Source organism: Pongo pygmaeus, chromosome 7, assembly GCF_028885625.2.
Source record: "Pongo pygmaeus isolate AG05252 chromosome 7, NHGRI_mPonPyg2-v2.0_pri, whole genome shotgun sequence".
Lineage (NCBI taxonomy): Eukaryota > Metazoa > Chordata > Mammalia > Primates > Hominidae > Pongo > Pongo pygmaeus.
The window spans coordinates 114,086,958-114,110,049 of record NC_072380.2 but is presented as its reverse complement, the minus strand read 5'-3'; the positions used below and the strand labels follow the sequence as shown (position 1 = coordinate 114,110,049).

Genomic DNA, 23,092 nt, shown 5'->3' with positions numbered 1-23,092 from the left:
TAAAATTACAGTAGTTACTAGTCTCACCCATAGATCATATTTAATGCATGAATAAGGAGCACATGTTTCCTATAAGTATGTTTTTTTATTATTTTGATGATAAATATCAATATAACTAGTTTCCTTTATAATCTTATGTATTTTATTTTATACATCTAAAAACATTATTCTGTAAAGCGTCCATATATTTCACCAGACTGCCAAAGGTATCCACGGCACAAAAAGGTAAGTGCCCCAATAAACATTTTTCTGTGTATAAGAGCTTGTTGCATAGTTGGAAGTCCTATAGACTATGTTATTTGTACCTAACTAGCATTCTGACTTCGTTGCCCTTCAAGAGTTGGTTTTTTTGAACTTTGGTTAGTGTTACTTGGAACTTATTTTAAAAATAAAATGGAAACATAAAATAGGGACTTTTTTCCACTCAACATCAACCAGCTTATATCTGTTATGCCCTCTGTTCTGAAAGAAAAGTGAATCTGATGCTTGGGTTTTCTCTTTTTGGGGGTTTGATTCCCAGCTCCCCAAAGCATGAAAGGGAACACCTCGGCTCACAAATCAACTGATGCAATTCAGAACTGGGTAAGGGCATAAAATCTAGGGTAGCAGCGGCACCAGCCATAGCTAGCATTTATTGAGTCACTGGGCCCCCAGCACACAGGCATGTGGAGCTTTGCATCTATTCACTTGCTTAGTCCTCACATCATGACAATGGAATAAGTGCTTTTGTGAGCTCTGTCTCTCAGATTAGAGAACTGAGGCTTCCAGTCAGTAAGTAACTCACCCAGGATCCCTCAGCTAGTAAGTGGCAGAGACAGAATTTGAAAGGGAACAACCTGGCAGATGGCTTTAGATTCTGAACTGCTAGAGAAAATTGGCATATGTTGAGATGGTTTGGGGGCAAGTCTCACAGACCCCATCCAGTACAAAGAAGCAACTGGCAAAGGTGAAACCTCTGCCTCCAGGAGGGCAAAGTCCTGCTCTCAGTGCAACTCTCAGCATCAAAGGCAGCTTGCAAATGTGCCACCCTGGGACAGTGTTCCCTGCCTCCATACACGTCAGGGAGATGCGCTTCGCCAAATTCAGAACCCTGGAAAGTGAGACCAGGCGGGATATCATCATGCAGAGGAAGCTGGCCGTCTGTCAGGGGTGGCAGAAAATTCCTTCTGCCCAGGGGCTGGATGAGATCACCCACACAACAATCCTTCTTTCTATGAATGGAAAACGTGTGGCACCTGATCGTTCTGTCGTAACAGGGTGATTCGGAGTGCTTGGGTTTTTTTCTTTGTGGTTTTCTTTTTTTCTTTTTCTTTTTGGAGACAGAGTTTTGCTCTGTTGCCCAGGCTAGAGTGCAGTGGCGTGATCTCCGCTCACTGCAAGCTCCACCTCCCGGGTTCATGCCATTCTCCTACCTCAGCCTCCTGAGTAGCTGGGACTACAGGCACCCGCCACCGCGCCCAGATAATTTTTTGTATTTTTAGTAGAGATGGGGTTTCACCGTGTTAGCCAGGATGGTCTCGATCTCCTGACCTCGTGATCCACCCGCCTCAGCCTCCCAGAGTGCTAGGATTACAGGCGTGAGCCACCGTGCCCGGCCTTTTCTTTGTGTTTTTCAAGTTGTCTCAACTGAGCATGCATTTTTATAAAAAGTGCATTATCAATATTTGTAAAAACCCCAAAGACTTCCTTGACACCCAGGACGATTCTAGATCTTGGAGATGTCTCATCAATGTGTTATTGGTTGTCTGATGATCTATAATTTTTAGACTTATTTTGTGGAAAGTTCTCTTTGCCCAGAAACCCCATGTATGTGATAGGCAGAAGTTATAGACCAATTCCAATTCAGTCAGCCTTCTCCAGAGGCATACAACAGAACTACCTGCTCTGGAAGTCAATTACGTTTAACGATTTTTATGTGGAGTTATATGCTGTTCATTCACTGGGGGCGCTTAAGATATACATCAAAAAAGCAGTGGACTCTTGCTTGTAAATGCTGCCTAGGTGGCCATGTTTGACATTTCAGGAGAACCAGGTAGGATTCATGAATCACCTCCACACGTGAATGACATAGTTGGACAAAAAGTGGGTGCTACTAAGGCCATGAACGACCTTTTTCTTTGTAGACATCAGCTAGCTTCACTGAGAGAGAGCATCCCTATCCCTTTCTCTAGCCTCTTCACCTTAGGGGAAACACAATCTGTCTCCCCACCTCATAGCACTCACAGTCATTGCCTCTGTGTGTGTGTGTGTGTGTGTGTGTGTGTATGTGTGTGTGTGTCTGTTAGACACATAAAATACACTAACAGACACACAGACACACACACAGACACATGAACACACACACAGTATATATTAATTTATAATTTCTGTGTGTTACTTTAAGCACCATGTATGAACACTCATTTATCCTCACACCAATCCTATATCCCATTTTATTATGCTCATAATATTATCTCATATTATTCTTCTCATTTCAGAAGTGATGACACTGGAGTGTAGAGAGGTTGAGTAACTCGCCCAGCTCAGCTGTCTGACTGCAAGGGATCAACACCACAGACTACTTCTTGCCTGATGGCTTAGTATTGCCTGATCTCTTTAGATGTGGTGAGCTGTGAATGGGAATGTTTATCCTTCTTGTGATAACTTTTCAGATGTAAATGTCTCCCTAATTGGGCTTAAGTTGCTTGAGGACTTAAGTTGGCTCTATCAATTTGTGGAGCTGTCAGCCCTTTGGAAACCACCCCCTCTCGACCTCAGTTTCTACATCTGTAAAGTAGTGATGATGCTATTTACCTGCCATGTTCACAGGTATATTATAAAAATCCAACGTAGCAGGGCATGTGAAGATCACACCACCCACAGCACTCAGTCTAGGGGTATACATACAGCAGATGCCCAATTCAATCAACAAAACTTATGCTGAAGGCTCTGGGAATACACCACAGAAAAGAAACACAGCCCCTGATCTCACGAACTTGACATTCAACTGGGGAAGAGAGAAACAATAAACATGGAACAAATATAACTATGTCAAGTGGTGATAAGTGCTGTGAATGACAGAGAGTGATGAAGATGCTATTTACGTGGGTGGGCTGGGAAGGCCCATCTGATAAGGCAACATGTGAGCAGAGGCCTGGAGGAAGTGAGCTTTGTCCATATGGAGGAAGGACATTCCTGGCAGAGGGAACAGCAAGTGCAAAGGCCCTGAGGTATGAGTGGCCCTGCTGGCCTTGGGGATTAGCCAGAAGGTACAGTGGCCAGAGATGCTTTATTTGCAAGATTACTAGGTAAAAATCACTAGAAATGCAGAAAAAAAAGAATTGGAAACTCATCTCACTACCACCATAACCACCACCAAATTCTTTGTCTTTAAGGCAGTTTAAAACCTAATTATAACAATAAAGAAGCCAAACTGAATCATCAAAGTTATGTGGATGGCTTGATTGATGTAATACTAAATATGCAAATGAAAAGAAAAATAGTCTATATTCTCCAAATGATACCAAGTATGGGAATATTTAGTAACATCTGGCTGATAGAGAACTTTTTTTCTTGTTCTATCTGGGTGTATAGATCTGTAGAGATAACGATTTTCTGGCAGGTGAAATGAAGGTCTGGGGGGTTTAGGACTACTGAATAAGAAGAATCATCCAGAAAAGTGACTCAGCTTGGCATAGATTAAGCCATAATTACATTCCTCTTTGTTGTGGTCAAGAGTTCTTTCCAAAACAGTAAGAGGTCAAGGATAGTACAAACAAAACTATTCTTCATGGTAGGCATTTTTCACATGTTGCAAGGAAGGAAACCATACATTCAAAAATGGACATACTCAAGACTACACAGTTATGACTTGAACCAAGTTAGTCAAGTTCGCCAGTCTACCCTCTCCTCTCATGCTGCTGCACTTGCATTTATGGCAGTATCCTGACCTCACTCTTACATGGAGACTTCTTCTTCTTCTTCTTCTTTTTTTTTTTTTTTTTTAAGATTGGAGTTTCTCTCTTTTTGCCCAGGCTGGAGTGCAATGGTGCGATCTTGGCTCACTGCAACCTCCACTTCCCAGGTTCAAGGGATTCTCCTGCCTCAGCCTCCCAAGTGGCTGGCATTACAGGCATGCACCACCACGCCTGGCTAATTTTGTATTTTCAGTAGAGACGGGGTTTCTCCATATTGGCCAGGCTGGTCTCAAACTCCCGACCTCAGGTGATCTGCCCACCTCGACCTCCCAAAGTGTTGGGATTACAGGTGTGAGCCACCATGCCTGGCCTGGAGACTTCTTTAATGAAGGCAAACTCAAAAATATTATCTCAAGGAAGAATATAATGTCTGCTGAGTATAAGAACAGCCCATTTTTTAAACAACAGAACTCCAACCCATCAAGTGGCTGAAATTACAGACTCCAGGAAACCCTTGTAGGCTGTAGGAACACTGTCACCATTGCCAAACTGTTCAACAAATCTGCCTGATGTGACACCTTCTGACTCAACCCTAAGTTACTCAGAAGTAAGGGTGGCAACACTATTCTATCAAGATGACAAATCCACATTTCACCACCAATTGCCAAATTATTTTTTTAAAGAAAAAAAAAGAAAACTCTTTTTTTGTTTTTTGGCTCTTTATTCTCCAGTTCAGACTTTCTTTTACACCTAAATAACACCTGGCTGAGGATAAGGAGTTGGGTGTTCAATAGAGGCAATAACAGCATGTTCTCCAACGGGAAGCAATCCAAATATCCCTAATGTGGAAATAGCTGCATCATCAACATCATTGCCATCATCTGCTCAGCTAATATCTACTGAATATATGTGTTAAACTCATTTAATGCTGTTGATGACTTCATTTTATAGATAAGGAAGTTGAGGCACAAACAACCTTTCAATAATTAGTCCAGGAAGAGAGCAAAACAATGTGAATATTGATATGAAGCAGGTGTTTCTATTTCCAGAACAATTGCAAGACCCACACAAGGAATACTTTTACATTTGGAGTTGTGAATTCTGCTGGCCCTGGAAGACTATGAGTTCCTTTCTCAACAGAGAGCATTTGGTCTTCCCAAGCCCTTGATGAAGGTGGTAGCCTAGACCCAGGCCAATTCCTAAAATCCACTGGGATGGGGTTATGAAATAATAGTCTATAGGGCCACGTATTGGTTTAAAACTACCTTTGCAGAGTGTGCAACCAAAAGAGTGTCATAAGGTGACTTATTACCATCCTAAGTGAATAATGCATGTAGGACCTTAGGGCAGAATCATACTCTAATACCAGTTCCCAGCCAAGGTACACACCAGCTAGTGGCTCTCACATTAATGGGCTTCAATTCAACCAGGAAGCTTGTTACCAGTGCTGATTCCTGGGCCTACCCCTATAGAATCTGATTCTGAAGATTATGGGTAGGGCTCTGGGATGGCATCTTTGTTTTTTTTTTTTTTGTTTTTGTTTTGAGACAGAGTCACTCTCGCCCAGTCTGAAGTGTGGTGGCACAATCTCAGCTCACTGCAAACTCCGCCTCCCGTGTTCAAGTGATTCTCTTGCCTCAGCCTCTTAAGTAGCTGGGATTACAGTGCATGCCAGCACACTCAGCTAATTTTTTGGTAGAGACGGGGTTTCACCATGTTGGCCAGGCTGGTCTTGAGCTCCTGACCTCAAGTGATCCATCCGTAGGATGGCACCTTTGAAAGGTACCCCAGGTGATTCTGATGGGCCCAGTTAGATAAGCAATGCCCCAGGTCCACAGTAGTGAGTAGGGGACTATGTTTGTGTTTATGGGAAGCCATTTTCAACCAGTGACAGAGTTCAAAGTGATGGCCTGAGGTCAAGCATAATATCTCTTGATTAATCATGTTTTCTTAAAAGTTAAGGTTTTTCCCTTTTCTACTCACTGAGCATTTTTTCTGTCTATATAACTTTCAGCTGTTGAAAACTATAAGCCCCCTCACAATGATATTATTTTGAAATTAAAAGTCAAAACAAAACATGGAGGCCAGGGTCACGTTGCCTTCTTGTCTTGAGACTTTGTTTAATGTGGGAGTTTGGACTGTGGGGCATAAAGATCATTTCTTGGGAGCAGCTTTTTGCCTCTGGGCTCAGGAGAGAGGACCTCCCCACACAACTTCGGAGTTTCAGATGCAGATACCTGCACCATTTCCACAGCCCCGTGCCGTGCCGCCTCCGAAATTTCAAATTCGTAGGATATTACATAATGGAAGCATGAGCAAAAATAGCATTCTGCCTTTTGGACAGTAGAAAAGGAGCACCTGAGAAATCCAAAATCTGAGGATTTCTACCCAAACAATGATTTAGTAACAAAGGCTAATTTAACTGTGGACTTGGTATATACCAGGGGCCAGGCAGAGTTTCAGATCTCTGTTGTCTCACAACAATCCCATGAGCTAGGTAGTATTATTATTTCCATTTTAACAATGAAGAAGAGGTTAAGAAACTTGTCCAGCTAGCAAGAGGCACAGCCAGAATTTGAACGCAGGTTTTCTGAAGCCAAGCCCATATGCTGACCCCTAATCTATACTATCTGTATAGTACACACACCACACACACACACCACACACACCACACACACACACCACACACACCACACACACCACACACACACCCCCCGCACACACACACCACACACACACCACACACACACACACCACACACACACCACACACACACACCACCCACACACACCACCCACACACCACCCACACACACCACACACACACACCACACACACACCACACACACACACCACACACACACCACACACACACATACACACCACATACACATACACACACACCCACCACACACACACCACACACACACACACCACACACACACATCACACACACACCACACACACACACACCACACACACACACACACAAACACACATTACCAATATACATTTGTATATACCAGTATAGATATACAATATGTCATATTGTATGTATTTATATTATACACATGCATATTACCAATATACGAGGGTGCACTGGTGTCACTATGGTAAAGTGTCGTGCACTAGTAAGGCCCTGGTCTAAAGAGAACCCACACCCTGAAAGGAAACCCTTTCTTACCCCACCCAGGTCCCAAATAAACTTAGGGTACAACTACAGTGAGCGGGAGCCACTGTTCTTGAAAATTCTACCGCCTCATTTCACAGCATGCTTATGCCCTTTCGCTTACACGGAGCCTGCTGTCCTTCATGGCTGCCCCCAAGTTGCCGGGGCTGCTTTGTCATTCCAGACTGCATCACCAGAGGATCCTGGAGGAACTTTTCTCGCACAGCTTGCCCATTTGCATAACTTAGGAAGCAAGGAGATAGCTTATGTTGGTGCTTCAATGAAACCTTTTCTTTTTAGACATAAAGGGGAAATGAAATCAGAATTGCCCTAAGACATCTGACCAGAGCCAGCCTAGGGAACCTGACCTCTCTGTGGCTTACAGGGTCAAAGGACACATCCCCACCCCTCATCCTGTAACTTCAGCTAACCAAAGTGAGGCAGGTGTAATGAGCTCCCACTAAAAGGGATCAACAGCCAGATGCTGCTGAGGCGGGGAGGGTAGGCAGAGGTTGCTGAGCTGCTGTTTAGGTGGGAGTGAAGGTGACATTGAGTTCCACTGTGGTCCATTCCAACTCCATCTACAGAACACTTATAGAACTGGTCAGATGCCATGGAAGGTAAAGAAAAGACACCAAGGAAAAAGGAACGCTCAGAGTGTAATGAATCAATTCAGAAATGGTCTAGATCAGAGGTTCTCACACCTAGCTCATCTCAGAATATCCTCAGGAGCTCATTAAAAATATAAGTTCCTGATCCCCACTTCCTCCCTTCCCTGATATACCTGCAATTCAGAAGTATCAGAATCTCTAGAGTTGAAGTCAGAGAATATGCATTTAAGCAACTGCTTCTGTGGTTTTCAAATACCACTGTCCCGGTTAAGTCAGTTTTGGTAATATAGTCTTAAAGGCCAGATTGGAGTGTGAAATTATTCAAAGTTGTCCAGAGAGGTCTGAATATTTTATGAGCTTTTCCAGCTTATGAGCTTCCAGCTTAGTCTAATCCCTAGAAATCTTAGACTCATTTTTAAAATCTTGGTTTATTTGAATATATATAGATCATATTTTTGTGGCATTGTTTTTTGTTTTTGTTTTTCCTTAATGTGAGGCAGATCCAGTAACAACAAACTCCATACTATGGAAAAATCCTATAGAAGAAAAAAGATGACCTAATCCTCAATCAGTGTGTTTCTTAGACGGAGGTCCTTGATGCTCCACTCGGACTTGCCTGGGGACTTGTTAATAACAGATCACAGAGGGCAGCACGATGACATTGGTAACATTCCTACACAGTTTATAAAAATTTCTGGTGAACAATGAACACTAGATACATAGGTAGATAGATAGATAGATAGATAGATAGATAGATAGATAAATAGATATCACAATTCACCATTTTAACCATCTTAAAGTGTATAATTCAGTGCTGTTTAGTAGATTCACAATATTGTACAACCATCACCTCTATCTAATTCCAAAACATTTTCATCTCCCCCAAAGAAAACCCATTAAGCAGTTGTTCCACCTTCTACCCCCATCCCCTGGCAACCCCTAACTTGCCTTTCGTCTCTACGGATTTGCTTATTCTGAATATGTCCTATAAATTGAATCATACCACATGTGGCTTTTTGAATCTGGCTGAGCAATTCCATGCCTTGGAACATACCCAAAAGAACTGGAAACAAGTATTCAAACAAAACTTGTCCATGAATGTTTATAGTAGCAGTATTCACAATAACCAAAAGGTAGAAAATTCCAATGTCCATCAACTGATAAGTGGAAATACAAAATGTGTTATATTTACACAATGAAATACTATTTAATCATAAAAAGAGTGAAGTCCTGATTACTACAACACAAAGGAAGCTCAAAAAAGTGTATCCCAAATGAAGGAAATGGTATGATTCCACTTATAGGAACTATCCCATATAGTTTAACATTTAGCTTCATAACCCAAGATGCTGCTCCAGTGTAGCAGTTTTCCAAACCAACCAACAATTTTGAACTGTGTTCCTGGCAGTGCTGTTGTCTCTATCACTATAAAAAAAACAAATCTTGTACAATGTAGTTGTATGGGGCAGTGGTGGGGGGGGCAGTTAGGAGTCGAGGGAGTTAGAGAGTATATTCAAAGTAGAGTTCTATTGAGGTTATATTCAGGTGAATAACATATAAACAAAATGTAAAACAGCTTCTTGTGAGCCCAAGTTGGGTAATACTAGAAAAGACCATGGGTAGGAAGGCAAAAGTCTTACTGCAAATCACTATAATTCTGCATTATTTTCTTAACCAAGAGATCATATTTTTTTTGGACTACACCATCATGGCCAGTGAAACACTTGTTAATTGTTTTTGTTTTGTATATATTTGGGAGTTAATCATATCTAATTTGGTTTCATACCAAGAGACAAGTGAGAACTCAGTTTCACCTTCCTCCACAGCATCTAAATGTGATTAGCCTTAAACTGACAGGGAATTGGCAGTTTTTCAGTTTCCTTCTCCTCAAGATGCTAATAAGCCTTGACAGTAGCGAGATCAATGCCTCCACAAATCTCAGGTTTTTCTTGTTCTGTATAAAGCTCATTCTGAAGCCATCTCGGTGGCTGCACGTTAGTACATGGATTCCAGAGGAGAGAGAACACAGTAGGTGTCCTGGAGGCTGAAAGGAGTATATGGCTTACCGCTTCCATCAGGCCCTTCACTGTGGGAGACTTCAACATCAATGCATCGAACACATCATCAGTCTCCTTCCTCACGTACAAGAGCACTGGAAGAGAAGGGCAAGAGAGCCACGTGACCGAGGGGATGCACAATTCCACAGCTGCTCCAGGGGACTGTTTCCTGTCACACAGGTGTTGGAGAGTGGCACCTCCTGCGAAGCCTCAGAACCCTGGTCCAGATAACATTCAACAAGGGTGACTGAGACATCTCCATAAACAACCTGTGGCTAGGGACTGTTAAGGAGTGATTCGATGAGATAAACCAACAACCCAGCCATAAGATGCTTTGACACTAATGTTCCCATTGGAATTTCTCCTGAGGGGTACATCACATCTCTTTTTGCAACCTCTTTTCCTCTGTGTTATTTGTTCCTTTGACAAATATTACTGAATGCCCACCTGGGCCCATAGACTGTGTGTGCTAGGAGTTGGGGTTGTGGCAGTGTTAGTTAAATCACAGCCCGTGTCCTTAAGGATTCTGTAGTCCATTTAGAGAAGCAGGCGTTCCTCAAATAAGCAGACAACTAGACACAGGGTTATGGAGGAAAATGTCAGGAAACAGTGCTTATAGGGTCCTGGCTGTGACCTGGAGGGGTTGGGGGAAGTTCCCAGAAGGGTACCTTGAAGGAGAGATCCAAGTTGTGAATTGTGTGTGCATGAATGCAGGCAAGTGATGAGGTGGGGGCAGTGGGGAGAAAGGGAGAAGAGGGAGAGCAAACTCCAGGCAGATAACCAACATGTGCACAGGCCCGGGAGGGAGACAGGGCACTGTCTGAGACAAGGGGAGGAACAGGCTTAGGATGTGGAGTCCCATGGGGCTGGGTGTGACCCCAGAGTGCAACCCCTGCTGTGGGCCTCGGTCATTTAAACTCTCCAAGCCTTGGTCTTCTCTGCAAAACATGGATAATAACATCTGCCTCGCAGAGCTACTGTGAGGGTTAAATGAAATAAAAGCCACGTGGCACGCTTAGCCCAGGGCCTGCACACAGCAAGCACCCGTCCTTGATCAGTGGGGGAAGCAGTTGTCATGGTTCTAGTGCCCTCAGTGAAGTGGAGTACAGCTTTTCTATTTATTTTTCTGCAAAATAACATTCTGAATTTGAGAACGTAGAGTACGAGAGATGATAGGGAAGTCTTGACTATCTTTAAAGATGTGCACACTGAGGCTCAGAGAGGCTGAGACAGTCCCCCAGGGTCCCACAGACGTGACAGCTGCTGACTGATGTTCCTTCTGCCACCGTTGCCTTTTCTGCCTGTCCCCATCCTTACAGCAGTTGTGTTGCAGCTCAGCTCCCAGAATAAACTTGGAACTGTCATTCAGAGGCCACCCTCATCCCCATTGAGTGGTCTCCCTCCTCCCAGTGATGTGGCCTCTGATTCTTCCTTCAGACAGAAAGAAGAAGGTTAAGGCTGAAGCCCCATGGCCATCTAGGGAAAATGCACAGGTCAAAAAACCCTGCCAACTCTGGGTACCAGCGACACTCAGATACCAACAGAGCTATCAACCAGAAGAACAAAGTTGAAGCTGGAAAATGAAATCAGCTCTCATCCAAACTCCCACCCCTCCTCCCCCTCCTCCCAATCGCAGGGGGACTTCATTAAAGCTGGTTGCTTCACAAAGGCCAAGTCTACACGGGTACATGTGCCTTCTGTGTGCATTTCCTTTCTGCAGCCAGTGGATGTTCAGTTAGTGTATGAAAAAAAGAAAAAGAAAATAATGAACAAGTATTGCCGAGTCTCTTCTCTTTACCAAATATAAAAGTAAAACACCAATTAAATAAATAGAATGTGTCTCCAAAGATTTCCAAATTTAGTTCTTTGGAAGGAATATTTTATAGCCTTCATTTCAGCTAAAATAATCTAATGATCTAATGGCTATTATAAGAGGACTCAATGTTAGCGGTACAAGGAAAAATAATTAGAATACAGGATCTTAGTTACACCCAGATAAGGAAAATTAAAGTCAAGGAAAAAAGCCATTGATTGCTGCTGCAGGTAAACAGTCTATAATTCTCTCTGCAGCCCCCAACAGGAAAAAAAAAAGTAATTTCCAGCAGGCTGACCCCCAAACTATATTCTTTCTCTTTGAGACAGTCTCGCTGTCACCGAGGCTGGAGTACAGTGGCATGATCTCAGCTCACTGCAACCTCTGCCTCCCAGGTTCAAGTGAGTCTCATGCCTCAGCCTCCTGAGTAGCTGGGATTACAGGCATGTGCCACCACACCGGACTAAGTTTTTGTATTTTTAGTAGAGAGGGGGTTTCACCATGTAGGCCAGGCTGGTCTCGAACTCCTGGCTTCAAGTGATCCACCCGCCTCAGCCTCCCAAAGTGCTGGGATTATAGGCATGAGCCACCATGCCTTGTCCCCCAAACCACTTTCTATTATGAGTACTGCTTCCACTGGATTTACAAATCTCTTCTTTTGAAATCGTGGTCTTTGAAATGATATGGCTGCTCTTCTTGCTTCAGGTGTGGCTGGAAAGTGTTAAAGGGAGCCGCGTTGATGGGCCTCGGAGTGGCACCAGGCAGGGCAGCTCCACCGTTCCCCTGCTGGGCCTGTTGACAGCAACTCACGAGGTGTGCTGGGCTCACAATCCACCCCCACAGCTTTCCCAGGGAGCCAGCTTTCATTACTCTGTGTCTGTGGCAGAACAACTGAAATAATCACTCTGCTGATAGTCACAAGAACAACCATCATGCATCCCAGACATTGTGCAGCCAAAGGCAGGCGGCCACATGGGCAGCCCCCAAGGGACTCCTACCCAGACACCCTGCCACAAAGGCAAAACCAATAATCATGCCATTGGTAATAATTATGGTCATTCTCTCTCGGAGAACTTCTAACAAATAAACAAATAGGCAAAGTCATTGAGCCTCATTCCCCTTCTTGTCAAAGACCAGCTCAGTGGATGCCCCAAGCAAGGGGCCCAGTAACCCCACTGACCTTTTTCAAAGAAAAATCACTCCCGAGGAAAGTGCCCATTATTGCTGGAAGGTTACAGCGCCCTCATGTGTCTATGATTCAGATGTTTCAAAGGCCACAGCCCAGTACAATTTCTAGTGGCAATTTTTGTGCTGGTTTCACAATCTCAAAATAATCTGAAAAACAGTCTTTGGATTAACCTCCAAGCACTCTGTATGAAGGCTAGCCATAATTAGTTTTGTCTGTGTGATTCTGTGATGCCTGATTTCCATGTTCTGCCCTGGCTTTATAGAAAAGCCATCCAAGAATGAAGTTCAAATGTACTGGAATATTTGATGGCGAGTTTGTGAAATCAGAAATTTTGTTAAAGGTTTGGCTGGGCATGGTGGCTAACACCTGTAATCCCAGCACTTTGGAAGGCTGAGGTGGGCAGATTGCTTGAGCTCAGGAGTTTGAGACCAGCCTAGACAACATAGTGAAACCCCATCTCTACCAAAAACTTAGCCAGGCATGGTGGCATGTGCCTGCGGTCCCAGCTACTCAGGAGGCTGAGGTGGGAGGATCGCCTGAGCATGGAAGGCAGAGGCTGCAGTGAGCTGAAGTCACGCCACTGCACTCCAGCCTGGGTGACAATGAGGCTCTGTCTCAAAAAAAAATTTTTTTTAAGAAATTTTTGTAAACCTTTAAATGTTTCTAATGTAGCATTTATGAATTTATGCTGTTTCCATTCTGAGGCACTAATTACTTATCCACAGTTATGATAATATCACTTAACTAGTTACTAATAATAAAACTAACAGTTACAACAGCGAACACGGAGTGCTGCCTATGTGGGAGGTGCCTGCCTGAAGCGTCTCCCAGGTATTAACTCCTCAGTCCTCACACAGCTCTATGAGGTAGGCACTCCTGCCATCTCCTTTTTACAGATGAGGACGCCGAGGAGCAGAAGTGTGAGGAACCTCTCCAAGGTCACAGAACTGCAGGTGGCTGTGGCAGGCTACAGAGGGGTTCTCTTGACCACAACGCAAATCCCATTACAACAAACAGGAAAAAAATAAAATTTCTCAATAACAAAGTACTCAAGCCTATGCTGATGGCGGGCATATTTAACATGGTGAACTGACTCATTAAAAGTCCGTGCAGAACTTCGGGAGGCCAAGGCGGGCGGATCACAAGGTCGAGAGATCGAGACCATCCTGGCCAACATTGTGAAACCCCGTCTCTACTAAAAATACAAAAATTAGCTGGGCGTGGTGGCGTGCACCTATAGTCCCAGCTACTTGGGAGGCCGAGGCAGGAGAGTCGCTTGAACCCAGGAGGTGGAGGTTGCAGTGAGCCGAGATCCCGCCACTGCACTTTAGCCTGGCAACAGAGCAAGACTTTGTCAAAAAAAAAAAAAAAAAAAAAAATCTGTACTGCTGGCAGACTGAGGCAGGAGGATAGCTTGAGCTCAGGAGTTTGAGACCTGGGCAACATATTGAGACCTCGTCTCTACAAAACATTAGACAGATTAGCCAGACATGGTGGTGCATGCCTGTAGTCCCAGCTACTCAGGAGGCTGAGGTGGGAGGATAGCTGAAATTCATCAGGTAGACACTGCAGTGAGCCGTGATCGTGCTACTGCACTACCTCCTGGGTGACAAAGCAAGACCCTGTCTCAAAAAAAAAAAAAACAAACAAACAACAAAAAAAAATTCCAGTACTGGCTAGGTCTTGGGTCTCTAGAAGCCTCAGTGTTGGCTGCAGCAGGATACTGGGGGGAATGTGCACCCACACGCTTTCCTCTTACTCCGAGGAAGGGCATGGAATCCTGTATGGCATTGACATGCTGGGCAAGACATGGACACAGTCAAGCTTTGTTTCTTACCTTCTTGGTGAAGCAGAGTAAGACCTTTGACTGGGAGAAAATGAGTAAGTGGTGATGCCACAGAAACCTGAGGCTCATTTATTTGGGTGAGATGAATTGTTTGCATGTATCAAACGAGGCTCAGTCACTAGTTCTTATGAGGTATGACTGTCACACACACGCAGCAACAGTTTCATTCTTAACTTTGTACCTTGCTGCTGGATGAGTCTGTGTTTATTCATTATGTTCTCCCAAGGCAAAGGAAAGAACCAGCACCCAGGAATAACAAATGTTTTCTTAAGGTGTTGAAAGGACAGAGTTTAAAGCAAAGGAGAAGACTGTGGACTTCCTGTGTGAAGAGAAAGTCACCAGGCTGGTACAGAGCCATGGGGGCCTGGGCAAGAGGGCTGCAAACTCTTCTTGGGAGAGACACCCCACATCCCTTCTGAGAGGGCATGCCCCAGCAGGAGAGATACCTCGCTTTGTCCCTTCTTCTTTCATCTGCTTTGAAGGCACTGGACCAAACTCCTCTTCCATGGGCCTGAACATCCGTTTAACAAGGACACTGCCTCTAGAAAAGATAAGCAGAAATCCTTAAGTAAAACCAGCAAGGTGTCAAAACACACGTTCACGGATGTGTCAGTTTCTATCTTTTCCTTTGCTTATACCATCCCTATGCTCCGTAACTGGATCTACTCACCAACCTCCTTCTTCCCCTTGCAGGTCCCAAGCAATCCCTGTCTGAAGCAGCACACACACCACTATCTTTAGGGCGTGGACCTAACACATGCTTCCCACTGCGGAATACGGATCCATAAAGGTGAGACTTCAAAAGTGGGTTTTACCCACTCTGTCCTACACCTATCCCTTCTTTCTGCTCAAGATTGGGGCTGGGGAGAAGTAAATCCCTGGCGTCCATATGGTGTCCAAGTCACATCAGCCCCTCCCAACCAGCTGAGGCCTGAGTGGCCTGCCCCCTTTTGCCAGCCCCCTTGGGGAAACAGCAGAGAAATCTGGAAATGCTGTGAGCCTGACATGAGTTCTGTAACGTGGCTTTCCTGCCATTCTACCTCTCCCTCTGGCTGCAGCAGATGAGACTGCGGTGGTGGAAGTTCCTTAGACACCCAGACTTTGGCTGCCCAGGCCTCTGCTCCTTCTCGGGAGAGGTCTGCAGTCCCCTTTCCCAGAGGCCTGTGGTACTGAGGTCTTGCATGTCCCCAGCTCGGCGGGTTCTGATGTTTCTGCATTTCCTCCCACAGTCGCTGCCCTTGCTTAGTCTCCCGGGTACCCTAAGCAAGGGGAGGAATTTTTTTTTTTCTTTTTTTTTTGAGAGAAACAGAAACTAAGAGGATAGAAGTCATTGATACTGAGAAAATGTCCCCAAATGGAATCTTACTGTTTTTCAAACCTTCAAGGGAACAGATGCAGTTTTTAGAAATGTTTGGTGTCTCTGAAGATTCCTGGGACCCGCTGCTGGTCACAATCCCGAAAGACACAATCCCAGATGCCATGATCCTGAATGTTGAAATCCCAAAAATATGACGTAAGGGATTTTAGACTTCAGGGCTTTTGATCTTTTGCGATTTCAATATTCAGGATTAAGGCCCAAGCCTCCAGGGACCAGGCACGTGAAGAAATGCCAGATGGGTAGCTCAGCAGAACTGTTAAGACAGGAATTCTGAGACCACATTACCTTGGTTTAAATCCCTGCCTTACAATTTGCTGTAGGAGCCTGGACCAGTTCCTCAACTTTCTTGGGCCTCAGTCTCCTTATATTTAAAAGGAGGCTGTTAAGAAAATTGTATCCCATTTCAGTGATGACAAAATGTACAACGAGTTAAGTGTCAAATGCAGGGCAATGCAACTAATATGTGAAACAGGCTGTTCAGAGAAGCACCTTTGAGGGAGCAATCTCATGATAAAGCTATTCAATAACCCTAAGATAACGAGGAAGGGTATGAGAAATGCTCTTCAGTGTCAGCATCCTCTTAATTTATTTCCTAGTAAGTCAAACTATGGAAACGACTAGAGAAAAACTTAAAACCCAGATCCCAGCTGAAGGTGGTAACTTATTAAAGTTTTTAGGGCAGTGTTCCCTCTGCCTTCCTCTTAGTACCTTGTCATAAAAGCAGGTCATGTTACTGTGTCACGTCTTGGGACTGAAGTGACCATGGCCTCAGGGCTAGAAGATTAAAAAACCCATTCACAGCAGTCAGTGACTAGTAGGTTAATAATAGGTAAATAGCCTGAAATATCACCAGACACTCCATCATGCTGTGTGAGGGTTCCTAAGCTAGTGACTTTCTTTTTCACCAAGCAAGATTTATTTATATTTTTCCAGTTCTACTGACTTTTGATAGCACCCTGTTCTGAACCATGACAAACTGCCATTAAAATAACATCTTGGATAAACCACATTTCTTTTGGGAGTTCAAAAATACTTTTTCACACTTTCAAATCTATAAACTCAGTAGGAGTGAATAAGTTTATGTGACTCAAATTCAACTGTTTCATTTGTTTTCAAAGCAAGGCAAGAAAAGAAGGGCAGATATGACTGCCCCATTTGACAGATGAAGAAAGCAAATTTCAGGTCTCCTGATGCCCAGTCCAATGGCAGCCCGCCCTCTGTAACTGTGGGTTCCACATCCATAGCTTCAACCAACCACAATAAAAAAATTCAGAAAAAATTTGCATCTGTACTGGACACGTACAGACTTTTTTTCCTTATCATTAGTCCCAAAACAATACAGTATATCAATTACTTACACAGAATTTGCATAGGATTAGATATTATAAATAATCTAGAGATGATTTAAGGGAGGATGTGTATCAGTTATAGACAAATACTATGCCATTTTATAAAAGAGACTCTTCAGTCTGTAAATTTTGGTATCCGTGGGAGGTCCTGAGGCCAATCTTCCACAGATACTGAGGGATAAATGTACCGCAAAAGGACTGGAGAGCAAGAAAAGAGTGCTTTCTCTGACATCAATTTCCATCTCCCTGGAACAATGTGGTGGTTATTAGGTAGAATGATTCTAGGCCTGGCAGCACATTCAGCCATTACCTTGTAGGATCAACTCAGGGAAATCAAGTCCCTGAGGTATAAAGGTAGTGTTAAGTTTCATCAGAAAAACAGTGGGAAGGTGTCAGGTCTGAACCACGGATCTCTGGCCATACCTGTAAAAGGCAATGTTGCAGTCTACCTGCCAGGGTCAACTTCACTAGGCATTGTTTGCCTACTGAGGAGGTGCTCAAGAAGAGGAAAGAATGGGGTTGCAGGCACCACGGAGATGTAGTTTGCCTATTTCTCAACTCTGCTTGTGGCCTATGTATGCTGTTACCATGAATGCCCTACCTAAATGGAAGCCCCTTGTCCATGTTGTCCTCAGAAAAGAGGTCATCTTATATTCAAATCTGCACAAAGTCTTTCACATTATGAAGTAGGGTCTGAATCCATTTATTTTCAACGAATTACTCTTTGGGGAAGAACTTAGCCCAAAATGACTTTAATCAATGCTAGTTTAAGATGTTTAACATAAATCATTTGAGAGAATCAGTAAACAAACAAAAACAAACAAAAAACACACAACATAGATTTAGTAACTATTACTGAATTATGAGCTCAAAATTGCAAGTCATAACTAGGTCAGTAGGCCCCAGAGGAATCATTTTCAAAGGTAATACAGATATTTCTGTTTCCTGGTAAAATGTTATAGCTTGTGGCAAACCAATGTTCCAGCCAAGAAGACTTGAAAAACCATTGACAAGATTATACATGGTGGTTCCAAGGGAGATAATGGTATGTGGTGTGCCTTTAAGAAGCATGGGAGAAAATAAATTCTTGGAGAGAGTTGAGGTCTGAGCATCCCAAGCAGCCTGGAAATGGTAAGATCTTGAAGAGAAACCACTGACCTCTGAACACATGATCACCCAACCTTACCAAGGATCCTAGTGCCCCAAATGCAGTGTGGAAGCCACAAAGCTGCTTGACTTGAAGGGACCTTGCTGCAAGCTGGAAAAAGAGGACCTCAGCGGGGCCTACTGGGGACAGAGGATCAGGGCAAGAGGGGTTTCCAAGAAACCAGAGGTCAGATGTAGATGAAGACCAGATCTCCAGAAGTAATGGAGATAGAATTTATCATCATGCATGCTATTTGCATATCAACTTGCATATTGTTTCAGGTGAGTTTAAAGCCTGCCCCTCTTTCTCCATAAGAGACATCCATAAATTCCACATTAAAGGACCATTCTCTATAGAAAATTATTTGTTTGGCTTGTTCTTTCTTTTCATCTCTATCTCCCTCTCTTCCATGTCTCAATTAAGTATCATTTTTTTCATGGCCTGAATAGGAATCTTAACAATAACAATAGCTGTGATTTAAAAAAAAAATCAAATTCCATGTGTCAGGACATTCTATACATTAATGCTTATAATAACGCTAGCAGGTGGCTATTATCCTGCTATTTTTAGATGAGAAAACTGAGACTCTAAAAGATTGTTATTTTAAGTTAAGAACTTCTAAGATCAAAACCAGATTCAAATTGTGGCTGACTGGCATGATATTTTTTAAACCCCCAGGTGATTCGATTGTGCAGCAAGGGACCTGGTGTTGAGAACTGCTGTCTGAAAGACTGTTTCTAACTGTCATATCCCCTGCCTACCAGACTGGTAATGCAGAGAAGTCAACACATCTGCATGATTGTGGGGTTACCAGGAGAGGGGCTCTTGTGTGTTATATCCTCAGTCTGGTCATTGTGTGAGTGATGATTTTAAGCACTCATTTGCATACTTGAACACTAATGTGAGCATTAATTTATGTGAGTATTAATCAACGTGGCAGGGAGAGGAAAGAACGTGGCCAATGAGCAGTCCTGACGGAAGCTGTACAAATACCAGTGAAGCTGGCACTCCTTAGGGCTAGATGAACACATATGGTGGCCTCAGATCTGCTCCCCTCTGCCAGGCACACTCATCTGGGCTTGTCACAATCTAGGTCCTACACTCCAAGGAATGAACCAAGGGTGTGCCTTTGTCAAGGCCGGAAAGTTATCTCAGGGAAGGCCTGTCTCTCAATACCTACTTTGTAGCCACAGGTCAAGAATTAAGAGGGCTAGACAGTAAAGCATCATGGCTAAAAGCCAGTGATGGGAAATGCAGCGAGACCCAGGTTTAAATCCTGCCTCTATCACTTACCAGCTGTGTGTCTTTGAACAAGTCTCCTAATCTCTTGAAGCCTCAGTGTCCTCATTATAAAATGGGAGTCATGGGAAATCTGGGGGAATTCAATGAGTTCATGCATAAAGCACTTAGCACAGTGCCTAGCCAAGGTATCCAGTAATGTTAATTATTACTTTTACACATCACAATAGCCACACACCTACCATGTCTTAACACTCTGGTTCCAATGCTGTTCATGTCACTCATTCAAACTCTAGTGAGATGTGTAAGAGCAAAAGATGCAGACCTTGGGCCTCAAGTTTGTACAGTAACACAGGGTGAGCCAACACAGAGAAGTCAAACCAATGGAGTTACAAGTAGGTCGATGGCCATCTAACTGCAGTCAGCTTGCAAGGAAGGACAGTTTGAGGTGAGACAGATTTACAACTGAGGCCTGCACATCAAGGAGCATTCAGGATCTCAGGCTCTTCTCACTCATAATACTAAGTTTTCCCATGAGAACAATAGCATGTTACTGTTGGATGGAATCTTCGAGATCTTATGCAAGATCCTCAATGTCAAATTAAGGAAACCAAAGCCCAGAGATCAAGGAGCTGGCCCAAGGCTTCACACTGGTAGGTGGCAGTCCAGGAGTGGAACTTGGGCTTCCTGAGCTCAGAGTCAATGTTGTTTCTCTGACACCATATTGTGTCTCATTAAACGTGAGAATTGCTGATTAGAATTGACAGTGCTAGTCATTTATGTTCATTCTAACCACTGGGAATGTATTATCTATGTGCCAAGATAGAAAGAACAGTCTAATTAGGTATTTAGAAAATTTAGAACTCAGAATTTAGAGGTTAAGTCCTGGATGAGGTTCTGCTCCTCATCAGCTAGGGAATCATTTGACTCCTTTGAGATTTTCTATCTTTTAGGATAGAAGGTGGCAAACTTTTTCTGTAAAGGGGAAGGCAATAAATATTTAGACTTTGCAGGCCATATGGTCTCTGTTGTAACTACTCAACTCTGCTGCTGTAGCAGCAAAGAAGCCACAGACAATACATAAATGAATTGACACAGCTGTTTCCAGTAGCACTTTACTTAAGGACACTTGGATTTTATTTAATTTTCACATGTCATGCAATATTATTCTTCTTTTGAATTCTTTTCAACCATTGAAAAAATGTAAAAACCATTTGTAGTTTGCAGACTATACTAAAATAGGCGGTGGGCCTGATTTGGTCCTCTGGCTGTAGTTTGCCAACCTCTGCTCTAGGAATAAACTCAGCAATATCTGCTCCAATTTGCCAACTGTGAAATGTTTGCAAGTAAATATATTAATTATATAAGAATAGGGAAGCCCTGGTTTAACTGTAGTTTGAAGGAAAAAGATCTAAAGATTTTAGTGACACACAGGTAATGCAACCAAGAACATAAAGTAGCTATTGAAAATGCATGTAGTTCTAGATTGCTCTGAGTATAAAATAGCATCCAGGTCCTAAGAAGAAATCTCCCAATATAATCTGCAACTTATGTGGTTCAGAACATATATTTATTCTGACCCAGCCAATTTTAAGGACACTACTAACAAATTTAGTAGTATACCTTGGAGGGAAATTAAGATGTTGAGAAGTAAAACTATATTTTTCCAAGAACAGTTGTAGGGAGGAAGGGGATGTTTGAATGACGAGGGAAGATGAGACATTCAGAGAGCAGAACTAAGGCCAACAGGTAGAAGTCAAAAGAAGGTAGACATCAGCTCAACAGACAAAAGAACTCCCTACGAACTGGAATCGTCCAATAGTATGATGAGCTATCTCACACACATGAACTCTCCATCACTGGGAATTTTCATGTAGAAAATGGCTGACTGCTTGTCAAAGAGGTGGTATAGCTGTTACCATCATCTACGAGAGGAGGTCAGCTAAATGACCTTAAGGTTTCTTTTTGGCCCTAAAATTCTGAGTCTACAAACTGAATTAATGGATAGAAAGCACTCTTAAGATCTGGCTGCTCCTAAAATCCTGCAGGACTACATTCAGGATGTGGAGACATTGGGAGTCTCTGTGACTGTCTATTACCTATAAATGAAAAGGCTCTCAGTCCAATTGGTATTCAAATCACCCTCACTACTGGCCTGCCAGGCTAACTTCTCAGGGAGAGGGCTTTGAGAGTTGTGTGTGCATCCCAGGCAGTACTGGAAGTAGGGTAGGCTGTCATCCTTGACTCTTGCCTCAAGCTCATCTTGATCTTGTGTTGGGGCCAAACAATAGGTAAAAAGGACTCCTGAGAAGATTTACCAACTGGATTATTGATGAAAGGATGGAATGGAAGGGATAGGTCCCTTAGAAAAACAGCTAGTTATTCAAAGGGGTGGGTCTTAGCGAGGAAGCGGGTAGGGAAAGAATCCTGGAAGTAGAAAGCTATTCATTCCTCCAGCCCCCAGCCTCCCTCCCAGATGGTCCCCAGAATCAAGCGTCTCTCAGCTCTGAGTCCTGAGGTGAGAGGAGGGTTTCACGTCCTGCCTAGGGTTACCCAGTGCTGGAAGAGCCATTACCACTGACATGCGCTGACTTGGAGTGTTGAAATGAAAGAACCGAGTGTCTTACCCTTCTCGTTCATCATCCGTGTTGTAATACACCTGTGGAACAAAACAATAGGCTTACTGTAGGTCAGAGACAAGAAATGGAAAAAATATTACGTGATGTACAGACTTTCCTAAGGCATAAACTGTCTCTTAAAAAAGGCAAAAGACTAATCTGTTTAATGATGGGGTGTGTGTGTGTGTGTGTGTGTATTTCTAAGGAAATGCATATTTAACCTCCTTATAATCTCCATGGGGTTAATTCCTAGATTTTAATAAAATAAAATCGGAAATCTGATTATTTCTAGCTAAAGTCAGTCTGATTAGATTAACTATGGCATTAAGCCAAATCTTACTCTTGACATTAAGGAGACATTTTGGCAGGATCTAAAATCCATTGTTTACAAAGGCTCTGGCTTTGCAGGGTGGGTCCTTTCCTGCCCCCTGTGTAGCACAGTGTCTGGAGTCAGCTTGCCTGTGGACCAAATGGGAGATGGAGAGTGGGGTAAGAGGGCAGTGTGACAGTAACTAGGCCTGTCTACTGACTCCCCAAAGGGGCCCGGGGTATCCTGGCATCCCGCAACCGCAGAAATTTAGGAGTCAACAGTCTTTAGGCCAGGCAAGGTCATTTAGCTCTGGAAGGTGTTCCTGGCCAGAAGGAAGATCTCCAAAGACAGACTTTAGGTAGTTGGCATGGCAGAAGGCAGAATCAGATTAAAGAAATTATGAAGCATCCTTATTATTTTATGGAACCATGGGAGAAATCCAGAGGGCATCTGCTGTGCATATATGTCCTC

The 23,092-nt window shown here is 43.4% G+C and overlaps 1 protein-coding gene across 1 annotated transcript in view; it reads right to left on the bottom strand.

Annotated features, from left to right (window-relative positions):
* Positions 1-23,092, bottom strand: part of GRHL2 (grainyhead like transcription factor 2) — a 183,207-nt gene that overhangs the window by 10,754 nt on the left and 149,361 nt on the right. The window contains exons 12-14 of the mRNA XM_054499136.2: positions 22,321-22,352; positions 15,027-15,121; positions 9,742-9,827 (exon numbers count right to left, since the gene is read on the bottom strand). Coding sequence (XP_054355111.1) covers positions 9,742-9,827; positions 15,027-15,121; positions 22,321-22,352 — 213 coding nt within the window. The remainder of the gene's footprint in view (positions 1-9,741; positions 9,828-15,026; positions 15,122-22,320; positions 22,353-23,092) is intronic.